This window comes from Monopterus albus, unplaced genomic scaffold, assembly GCF_001952655.1.
Source record: "Monopterus albus unplaced genomic scaffold, M_albus_1.0 scaffold188.1, whole genome shotgun sequence".
NCBI classification, from domain to species: domain Eukaryota; kingdom Metazoa; phylum Chordata; class Actinopteri; order Synbranchiformes; family Synbranchidae; genus Monopterus; species Monopterus albus.
This window is the reverse complement of record NW_018128068.1, coordinates 616,973-628,575: the sequence shown is the minus strand read 5'-3', so window position 1 is coordinate 628,575 and position 11,603 is coordinate 616,973. Positions and strand designations below refer to the sequence as shown.

The 11,603-nt window shown below is 39.5% G+C and overlaps 1 protein-coding gene across 1 annotated transcript; it reads left to right on the top strand.

Moving 5' to 3' along the window:
• Positions 1 to 2,552: 2,552 nt before the first annotated feature.
• blk (BLK proto-oncogene, Src family tyrosine kinase) lies at positions 2,553 to 10,735 on the top strand. Its single transcript, XM_020617296.1, has 14 exons — positions 2,553 to 2,612; positions 3,792 to 3,878; positions 4,065 to 4,161; positions 4,298 to 4,328; positions 4,698 to 4,791; positions 4,910 to 5,008; positions 5,137 to 5,240; positions 5,394 to 5,543; positions 5,990 to 6,142; positions 6,248 to 6,427; positions 7,540 to 7,616; positions 9,340 to 9,490; positions 9,781 to 9,912; positions 10,058 to 10,735. Exons 3-14 carry the CDS (start codon positions 4,066 to 4,068, stop codon positions 10,258 to 10,260), a joined length of 1,470 nt encoding a protein of 489 aa, XP_020472952.1. The 5' UTR covers positions 2,553 to 2,612; positions 3,792 to 3,878; position 4,065; the 3' UTR covers positions 10,261 to 10,735.
• Positions 10,736 to 11,603: the final 868 nt, after the last annotated feature.

The window sequence follows — 11,603 nt, the reverse complement described above, 5'->3', positions numbered from 1 at the left end:
TTCCCTGTTTATTGAAAATCACTTTGTCCTTTTAAGGTAAATGCAGGAGCGAGACCTTCTCTCGCTCCATGTGCGACAGAGGATGGAAACAGTTCCCACACAGTCAGGAAGTCAAAGAGGGGCCTCTTGCGATGTAGAGGGGGATAAAAATTTAGGTAAGAATGTGTTTGTGTGTTGATATGTGTGTGTCTGTGTGTTTGGGTGACTAAATTATATCGCTGACTGAGCAGTTACAGTACAGCTTTTAGTAAATATTCCATTAATAATCTTCATGTTTCACATAATGAACATTCAAGCTTTGCAACACACAAATCTAACAAATGCACATTTTCAATCACGTGCACTGCACACTCACATTAATAATGGAAGCTCAAAGCAGGTATTGGCAGCATGTATGCTTTTGGCCAGGACTGTGCTGGTAAAGGAGACCCATGCTCTCTTTCTTTCCCACCGTTGTTCAGGTTATCCTGTGGGGCCACTTATGACCCTTCTGCAGGCAGGATGCAATGTCTGGGGACCCCAGCAGAGCTGTACACAAGCATCCGCCAAGCCCTGGGAAGAAAACAAGGGCTGATGGAAAACTAGAAGAAAGGAGCGTAAAGAGAAACAGCAGTTAGTAACCAGGACGCACTCAATAACACTCACCCTGCACCTGCAGCCTGTGTGTGTTTGTGTACAGTGAAGTGAGCTTGTTCCTTCAGAGAACTCCAGCAGAACACAGTCCCCACATACAGCACAGGTGGTCCAAACTAGAACCTGTGAAGTGCTGCCCAGAGAGTAATATCCCCACCTTGTGCGCTGCATAAAGCCCCCCATAGGAAACAAACACTTCCGGTGCTGTAAGATTCCTAAGAAAGTTATTTGAATTATTCTTAATAACATATAATAGTAATTCAGCAAGCAAGCCAGAAACAAAGGGGTCATAATTACTGCTCGATAACTCTGGGACATATTGTTTTGTGTTTATTGTCTCCATCTCTGAAGACGAGGGGTGAATTCCCTCTTCAGTGCATTGTGTGGTGAGAATAGGAAAGACCTGGTTAACTGAGCTTGGTGGTGTGAAAAACAAAAGCATTGTTATGCTCTGATAGATTGACTGCACATCAGCTTGCAAACCCACCCCCACCAGGGTGACAGACTTTGCATCTGTATTCACATCCGCACACTCTCCACCAGACACAGATATACAAGCATTACGCAATAAGAGTCCCCAGAGCGTACACTCTATTGAACCATTTCTATACAGGAGGTCAGTGAGAGGGTTATCTATTGGTGGAAATGGCATGGATTCAGGGGACAAACTGGCAAACAGTGCTGAACTGGACCTCTGTCAGGGGGAGACAGAGCTCAAAACCTGACCTTCTCTGCCCTCTAGTGTCAACACTGATGAACATCAACAACTACACAGCTGCCTTGTGTTTCTAGAGGTAAATACAGAATCAGTACGCTAATCTGGAGTGATAAGTGTAAAATACAAATGACAACATTGGTGTAGGAGAGCTTATAAATGTTCCAGAACAAGCACAAAAAGTGTGGGTATGTATATTGTCAGTAATCCCAACACAAAGTGTTGTTTTTCAGTATTACTAGTAGTGTTAATAGTGCTAATACAAAAAAGATTTGACCTGCTCTGGATGATATTCTGCCATCTCTGCTTTAAAATCTGTCTCAGGTTTTACCATGGGTTTGACTAAGTAAGCGGAGAAGAGGAAGAATGAATATTTAATGCTTCATAAATAATTTGGTGGTAACAAAGCAGTATTCAGAAGTTGCCTATTAATGATGTCTTCCTTGTATAAAGTGTGGCCCCTACATGAGCTGGTGATCCTTGCATTGGTATTACTTGGTGTGTCCTATTTATATCATGTTCTAATTTGTGGTCAGTAGGCAATTAAGGTAAAAGGAACCCCTTTTGAAGGGGGCAGGGATAGGGCAGAAAGGAGAACACTACTTCACTACTCATTACTGGAAGGTGTGCTGCTTTATTGAACTACTTTATTACAAACATGTTTCACGGTTTGCCAAGGTGCAAAGATGAAGCCAATGGTTTTTAATAGACCGCCAGAGAGACTGTGAAATATGTCACAGAAACCATGCTCTTTTTTTTCACAATATAACCCATATACACTATAGCACAACTCCCTTTCCAGTCTTTATCTCATTTTATAGAGATATGGTTTTTCAATTTAAAAACCATATCATGGCTACAAATTAAGGATAAAATACAACTGTCCCTAATAATTAGTAAACTTCTTTTGCTTTGGAACTTGACAAGTCGGACGTTGGTTGTGTTACATTAGCAAGTCTTAAAACCAGTAAGACAAAATGTATTCATTAACTAAAGTTAACTAACTGAGGTTAAATGATCAGGTGATGTTTGTACTGTTTTGTTAGATAAACTGCAAAATTACCAGACAAAGGAAATGAAGTCTGTGTAGCGGCCCCCAGGGGAGGCCCTGGCTTTCACTGTGAGAGAGAGAGTCAGAGAGGAGAGAGAGAAACTTTTGAAACCAAAAGTAGTGAGAGCGACACATTGACAAGCACTTAGTTTTCAATAAGGAAACTGAAGGACACTTCTGAAGACACAAGTGTGGAAGACAAGTCCAAGATATGTATGTATTTACTTTCTGATAATCTCACACTACAGAGCAGAGATACTGTAATATTATGGTAGTAAAATGAGCAATCCTACCAAATAGTGTAAAAGTTGGAATCAAAGGGAGAGGTTTTAATAATAATGTTTTAATCGGACGACAATTGTGAAAGTTCAATGATAAGTAGTTTTGACGCGCCTTCAAGTCGCAAAGTTCCCTAACAGAACATTTACAGCAGTTATATGAAAACAAAAAACAGGTGTGAATGTGTTTATCACACAAGCAGTTAAAACTATTTTTACACACGACATTTTATGCTAAAATAAAAAGATTCCTAGTGTGTGTGGAAAAGTAAGGTACAGAACAAGTACAGTTGCAAAGTCAATGAATATACTGCAGATGTTCCTTTAAATTAAATGATCTTTAGTTTAGTTTATAACTTTAGTTTATAAAATTATACTTACATATATAAATAATGACTACAAACAGCTTGTCACTGTTCACTTATAACTTTGCTACCACTGTTACACATCATTGCATATTTTAGATATAAATGCTTTAAGGCTGTCATCGTGATGGTTGCTTTTAAAAGGTCATCTCTTTTGATTTTATAAAATAATTAAAGCAGGATCATTTGTCACAAATAATATGTGACTACACTTTAAAGTCCAAGCTTCCAGCTGTAAACTAACCATACATTTTTACTTCCATGATAAATATTAAAACCTTCTAGTTGCTAAATATAGAAATTTCGGTAATGCTAAAACTGGCTATTTTTAGGACTGTTTGGTTGAAATCATTTTTCCGTAACATTTTTAAATTCATCATCCACTGTACATTTAAGTTTTGATACAAACATTAGATGGTCTCTTCAAACAAATTTAGAAACCAGCAGAATAAGTGCACCTTAAAATGTAAACCATTTATGCTTTCACACTGACACTAATTCTAAAATACACAGAGTTCACTGTAAATATCTACATCTAACTCTTAACGGTTATTTAAAGCTTTTTATTTTTATCTCTGACCTGACATCAGGGCAGTGTGTTTAACTGTGCATGCAAATGATACCTGATAAAGTGGTAAACACATTTTCCACTTCCCCTTTGTTGTTAAAAGTGAACTTGTAACCATGACATTTAACTAAAAATAGACTCCCCGCTCATGAGTTTTAAGAAATTTAATTCATTCTTCCAGCACCGGGCATGAACTCAGAGACCGAGTCCTGCAGTGGGAGGAGTGGAGCCTGAAACCAGCTTCAGTAAAGCTCATCTCTTTTATCAGGTAAGTGCATCAAAATGTTGACTATCTGAAGCTCTTAGCAGGAACTTAATATGGGTGGTGATATTTGATAGCATAGAATGAACTGCACGACCTTATGCAGCATGTACCATAATGTTATATTAAGTAAACCATATTAGTGGAATACAGTATAACTGAAGAAGGGAAACATTTCCCTTATACTTTCAGGATGGGCTGCACTTGCAGTGGCCAGAAACCAGTAAAGAAAGAGACTTTCCACAAAGGAAAACCCAACTCATTGGCCACCCACCCATCAAATCACATAGTAAGTAGGCTAATTAAACTGTAACACTGTACTTTACGACTTTACGACTCTACGATCAAAGTATAGAAATTTACTATATTCATTACTTTCATTTGCTGAACTGTATTAAAGAGCAGTATCTTTTTCTGTATCTCAGGCACGAAGTGGAAATTCCCATTCAGACAACGGTAATAACCAAACCTGACCCATAGAACAAACTTTCTACAAAAAAAAGAAAGATGTCTGTGTTTATGCATTTGACTATTACCGTGCAGAGAAACAGCAGCAGTAAGAGGAGACTACATTTAGCGATTAAAATCTCAGCTGGATTTCCTCTGTTCTGTTCATGGGAAAAGACAAGAAGAAAATACCAAAACTACTGAAACCTTAGAGGAGAACTGTAATGCACTACTTTGAACGCACTTGTATTAAACATGAGTACTATATACTATATCCAGAAATGCATGGCAAAAAAAATATTTTTTGAAAACATAAATAGACCACTATAAAATAAACTCACTTCTTTAGAAATAACCATTTTCTCCGCTTGACTTCAGATGACATTGTGTTTGTGGCACAACATGACTTCAAAGCAACCAATGCCAGTGATCTACCTTTCAATAAAGGAGACAAACTTAAGGTTTTGGAAAAGTAAGTGTCATCCTAGTCCCAAATATACAGTGTGTATCCCACAGCCATAAAACAAATGACTTGGTAGTTCTAATCTGAAGAAATAAAGATGTTCTGCCATATTTTGTCTTGTTTGTAGAAATGGAGAATGGTGGCTGGCTGAATTAGTGGCAACTGGACAGGAAGGCTATATACCATGTAATTATGTAACCAGAGCAGACATCCTGGAGGTGAAAAAGTATGCAACAATTTCAGACACAAACAAGTTATTATCAAACTGGATGGCAAAAACAAGAAAAATCTACAAACTGTTAACCAAATTTGCATATGTTTTTAAGTAGTGCTTTGTGGTTTTGTCCTCTGCAGCTGGTTTTTCAGGGATCTGAGCAGGAAAGAGACCGAACGACTGCTTTTGGCGCCTGGAAATAAACCGGGTGCCTTTCTTGTTCGCGAGAGCGAGACTTGTAAAGGTGACTACCATCGGTCTCTTTTTGTGATCATTTAGAGTTTCAGTGGCAAATGCACGTTATGGAAAACGTATTCAGGAAAGTGAATATGTCTTATTTTAAAACAGCTTTACCTACAGCACATATAACTGTACAGCCTCTTTGTTTTCCCCATAGGGTCCTTCTCACTGTCAGTCAGAGACTACGTACCAGAACAAGGAGATGTCGTAAAACACTACAAGATCCGCTGTCTGGACAAAGGTGGCTACTACATCTCCCCCTCTCAAAGCTTCCCCACCCTACAAGAAATGGTTAAATACTACAGCCGTAAGTAATAAACAGAAATACATTCTATCCACCCAGAAAACTTTGATCAAAGGTTTTTAAATTTTTTTATTTTTGCCTACATCGTTTAAAAATAAGCAGGTTCACGCACAGTTGTTAAACAGTTTTGCAATTGGAAATTATTATTGAACGTGAATGTGTTGATTATTTGTTAATGATAAGATGTCTGCACTGACACAAAGTGAAAAGGGGAAGTGGGACCCTTGTGATGAGCTGTGCACTTCCTGTATGAGAGTGGTAATCTTTCCACTCCTGTAACTAAACCACAAGATAAGCAGGTCAAATCTGTAGAACGGCTGCCAAGCACACAGCAGCAGTTCAACAGACCTGTAGTGTTTCAGCAGCTAAATTCAGACCAGCAAAGAAAACAGGAAAACAAAAAACACTGCTCATTTCATTTGCATCTACTGTATCATTTCTGGTTGCAGAGACAGCAGATGGTTTGTGTATGCGGCTGTATGCTCCTTGTATGCCTACAGCGCCCCAGCAGCCATGGGCACATGACGAATGGGAAATACCCAGAGAGACACTGAGAATGGAGAAGAAACTAGGAGCCGGACAGTTTGGAGAAGTGTGGATGGGTGAGAAAGCTACCAACTGAACCAGATATTGGAGAGATATCATAAAACAGGACAGAAATATAGTGTAGTGTAGTGTTAACTCCCCTGTTTCAACTCCTACTGCAGGTTACTACAAGAACACCCAGAAGGTGGCTATTAAGACCTTAAAACCAGGAACCATGGAGACTGAGGCCTTCCTGCAGGAGGCCAACTTGATGAAGCAGCTGCAGCATGAACGCCTAGTGCGCCTCCATGCTGTGGTCACTACGGAGCCCATTCTCATTATTACCGAGTTTATGGTCAATGGTAAGAAAAACTGTAAAAACACAAGAAATGGGAGAGGGAGAGATTTTTGATAAGCAATGTCTTAACAGAAATTAACAGTACAGGTAGATAAGTTGTGCCCCAAATAAGACAGTAACTAATTAATATTTTCATAACTGATTAATCTAGCAATTATTTTCTTAATTAATCATTGAGTCCAAAAAAAAAAAAATAGTGAAAAATACACATCAAATGTTTCTCAGAGAGTCCAAGGTGATGTCTTTAAATGTCTTGTAGACACAATACACCGATCAGCCATAAGATTATGACTGCTGACAGGTGACATGAACAACTGTTTATCGCATTACAGTGGCACCTGTCAGTGCGTGTGGCAGCAAGTGAACATTCAGTCCAGAGAGTTCATGTGTTGGAAGCAGGTAAAATGGGCAAGTAATGCTGAGATTCCTGGGTCAGATCAATTCCCAAACATTTATCAGTACCTACCAACAGCGTGTAAGGAAGGACAAACAATGAACGGGCAGCAGGGTCATGGTGCCCAAGGCTCACTGATGATGAGGTTGCCCTACTATAGATTAAACTTTTATATTCTATTTGTACTTTTCAAAAGATTAACATTTGTTTGAACCTATGTTAAAATGAGGAATCCTGTGCATTGGTCTTTATGAAGAGAAAGAGTAAGCAGCTGTAGTGGTGATATCACACCTAGAGTGAGGGGGGCTGTTGAATTGGTCTAACTCATCCTCACGACCATAGTTTTACATATGTTTCTCACTGAATGGTCGACACGTTTGTGCTCTTCCTGACAGCAGAACTGTGGAAGATGCACAGTGAGTTGCAGCGTGCCAAGAGTACCTGTATGCCCAGTATTCGGCAGGCAGTCATATTGTTATGACTGATTGGTGTATACAAATGGAGCAGCCACACTTGAGCAACATGATGCAACCATAAGCTATAGACTCAAAAACTAATATATCACCCCATCAGTTCAATTGAACACCAAAAGCATCGCACAGATGCATTTATTGCCTGGAATTGGCTTGCTTCACAATGAAACTACAATATTTCCAAATTCAAAATCTTATCTTTCATTTCTTGTTCTGAGAAAGTTGTGCTTCTCTTTTTCTCATTTGTAGGATGTCTTCTGGAGTTCCTACAAACAAACAATGGAAAAAAGCTAAAGTTTAATAAACTGATAGACATGTCAGCACAGGTGGGAACCTTTTCATTATAATAGTATGATTGCAGTTTTATTTTTCTACATTCTTGTATTTGTCAAAAAAAAAAATCAACTGGACTTAGATTTCTAGGTCAAAGACGTTTCACCTCTCATCCTAGAGGCTTCATCAGTTCTGACTGACTGGTGTTGAGCTGGAGATATTTATCCCCCTTCTCTGTCCAAGAGATTTTTGACCCATTTGTCATTGTGCAATGGTTGTGGGTTGTGCTCCTCCTTTCTCCTCCAACCGAGGACTTCTAAGGCTGGCTGTCCATTCTGTAGTCTCTGGAATTTAACCATTTGGCAAGCCTTGCTCTTGTTGTGTTGGGTAAGTTGTGCCTTTTCCAAGAAACTTGGGATCTCCTGAAAGATTTCTCTGGTAACCTTAGTGGAGAGTCTCCCTCCTAGTTGTTCTGTTTGGTCCATCAGGTTGTCTATAGTGAAGTGATGTGGTGTATGCAACTAAGTGTAGTCAGGAGTGTAACGACTTGTACATTGGTGAAACTAAGCAGCCGCTCCACAAACGCATGGCCCAACACAGGAGGGCCAACCCCAGTGGACCAGAGTCAGCAGTCCACCTCCACCTGAAGGACAAAGGACATTCTTTTGAGGACAGTGAAGTCCAGATCCTCTCCAGAGAACATCGCTGGTTTGAGAGAGGAGTCAAGGAAGCTATTTTTGTAAAAATAGAACACCCGTCACTAAATAGGGGTGGTGGACTAAGACAACTTGTCATCTATCTACAATCCTGTTTTGAGATCTCTGCCCAAACATGCCCACCAGGACAATAAGCGTCGGTCCACAGAGGAGGATTCAAAGACCGGTAACGACTCTCACCGATACTGGGCTATAATGACTCAGTTGTTAGGGGACACTGTTGGCCATCGAAGGACTGAAACACCACCGAGGGAGATAAATATCTCTGGCTCAACACCAGTCAGTCAGAACTAATGAAGCCTCTTGGATGAGAGGTGAAACGTCTTCGACCTAGAAATCTAGTCCAGTTGATTTTTTCAAAGTTTTTTTTTTTCAGCTTACTATGACCTGGATGACTGAGAATCTGCACAGACATCTTGTATTTGTCATTCATCACATTGCTAACCTATACCTCTATCTCATACAATGAAAGCATTTTCTCAGAAAATGTGTTTCTGTTAGGCAATATTTCTAAGTTGGATGTGAATGTGTCCACATTTCTTGCATTTCTGAACTTTTCTCTTTTTTTTGCTACTGCTGCTGCAGTTTGCACCATTAGTATTTAAATAGCAGATTTTTACACCCTCTGTCAAAAACAAAAACATATTGCTGACCTCAAAGTCTATTTATACACGCCGACTGTTCCTCAGTAAATGTGAAAGTCTGTTGTGTGTCTACATTTTGACACTGTGTGACTTCTCATGGAAACTGTCAGCAGTAGCTGTGTGGCTTCTGTGGTGGGACTTCTGCTCAACTGGCATGAATACCGCACCCTACGTCAATTATTAACATCCGGACAGGAAACTGTACTATTTTTACATCCACCATGATCCACCCTAGAGCTATTGCCCCATCCACAAAAACTTTTTGACTTCCTGAGAATTGGCACAGCTGTTAAACTCACATTGCTGCCCTTCTTATACATGTAAACACACAAGTGCCACACATGCTGTAGCTGCACTATTACATGAAAGAGACACATGCTGCTTTCAATGTTCCTTTTGTCCTTTCTATATGACAGATAGCTGAAGGCATGGCGTACATCGAGAAGAAGAACTACATCCACCGAGACCTGCGTGCCGCCAACATACTGGTCAATGAGACCCTGCACTGCAAGATAGCAGACTTTGGCCTGGCCAGGATCATCGAGACAGAGTACACAGCCCATGAGGGTGATTAACACATTGGACAGCAAATGCATCTGATGCAACTGATCATAAAAAAGAAATCTAATATTTGTCTGCCGTGCCAAAAAAGACCAAATACAACCATAAATATCAAAGCTGAAAACAATCTTGCAGTAAAATCTATACTGGTAGTCAGATCTCTATAATCTTACCCCACACTATGGTGATAAAGCACGCTTTCATATGCACACGTGCATCCGCCTACACATTCTCTACTGTCACCACTCAGTGATGCAGCTTCCCTTTGTTTTTCTCGCTCTCTTTCTGATAATCAGGTGCTAAATTTCCCATCAAATGGACAGCTCCAGAAGCCATCAATTTTGGCACATTCAGCATCAAGTCAGATGTTTGGTCCTTTGGGATCCTCCTGACAGAAATAGTCACCTATGGAAAAATTCCTTACCCAGGTACAGGACATGAGAAGAAAATGAAATAGAAAAATGAATAGAAACCAATGCAAATGTTGCATTGCTACTTTGATAAATGGCAGACTATGATCACTAAAAATCCATTAACATCTCACACTGGCATCATTTCCTTTTTCCTAACCAGGGATGAGCAACCCAGAGGTGATCACGTCCCTGGACCAATCCTACAGGATGCCATGCCCGGAAGGTTGTTCTCAGGAACTCTACAAGATCATGATGAAGTGCTGGAACCAGAAGCCTGAGGACCGGCCGACCTTTGATTTTCTGCAGAACACTCTCAATGACTTCTTTGTGGCCACAGAGAGACAATATGAGATGCAGCTGTGATTAAAGAAAAAGAAAATACTCTTTGTTGATAATCTAAATTCAACAAGAAGTCCTGAAGAGAGGAAAGGGTCTCGACAAAGGATGAAGGACTGACCAGCTTCGTTACGACAGTTTATTTTACTGAACAATTCAAATGGACCCATTTTTAAAGCCTACCATCTGCGTGAATGTAAAAACTGTTTAAGGCTTCTTTTGTCTTTAGCAGCTAAGAGCAAAATATGTCAGTCAGAAAGGAAACATTCAGAAATTTGGAATGGCTCCCATTCTTGAAGACAGCCACGGAGGAGACATAATTATACTGATACACGACGGATAAATAGAAATGTGGAAATACAAATACAGTACATGCATGATGTAAAAAGACCTTTGGACCAAGAGACGTTGACACAGGTAAAGTTGCAAATTACACATTTGCATAGTACAGAAGCAGCCTGAGATTACATGCACAATACTTTGCACTTTTAAAAAAATCTCATATGCCATTCAGCAGATAAAGGATTTTTTTAAATAGAATTTATATTTGCAAAAATGTTTTTGTAAATAAAAATATTTACATAATTTAGAACTTTGGTTTGCTCTTGTATTTTATTCCAATTAATTTAAATATCCTTCCATCACTTTAAAAATGTTCTTAGGAACAGTGAGTGCACCACAGTATTTTAATGAGAAACAGAACTCCACTCTCTTTGTTTGGCTGTCGTTTAAAAAGGCACATTTTAAAAGGCTTTTTGTACTCTGAAACTTCTTTAAAAAAGGCAACAGTATGACATTATAAAGACAATGACACTGAATAAAACAAGAATAAAGACGTTTGCACACAGCGGATGTGCCACACAAACATAATAATCATATACTGCTTCTGTGGCATGTAGGCCAAATGACGGTCTTGGACTCTTTACCCCATCTAGTGTGAGAGACTGAAGTAGCCTACAGGAAGCTGTTGAACTTACAAAAAAAAAAAAAAACAGTGTTTTTGATCCTTTAACTAAACCATCCCTGTGGGGCCCAGACAGGCATCTTGAAGATAAGAGAGTGGAGCGACCGTTGCAGCCAAGGGTAAACCTCACCGTTTCCGGAATGGAAAGGAAACGGGAAGTGTGAGTCAGCATTCCTCAAATGCTACACAGCTAGAACGCCTTCACTGGCCAAAATGCCCGAGGTTTTCACATTTTTGAGCTAAAAACACCTTTTTGGTTTTTGGTGGTTTGCAGGTATTCTGAAAGTATTTTTCAGGATATGGTCGATACAGCATCTTTGAACTGCGAAAGAGAAAAAGGCTTCTACTTTTCATGTTACATACTGTAACACCTACTGTGAAGAAAATGATTAAATACATATTAAAT

Coding starts and splice junctions, on each gene's coding strand:
- blk (XM_020617296.1), top strand. CDS start 4,066: ATGGGCTGCACTTGCAGTGGCCAGAAACCAGTAAAGAAAGAGACTTTC. Junction 6,143..6,247: donor GTTTGGAGAAGTGTGGATGG/GTGAGAAAGCTA, acceptor CTCCTACTGCAG/GTTACTACAAGAACACCCAG. Junction 9,913..10,057: donor TGGAAAAATTCCTTACCCAG/GTACAGGACATG, acceptor TTTCCTAACCAG/GGATGAGCAACCCAGAGGTG.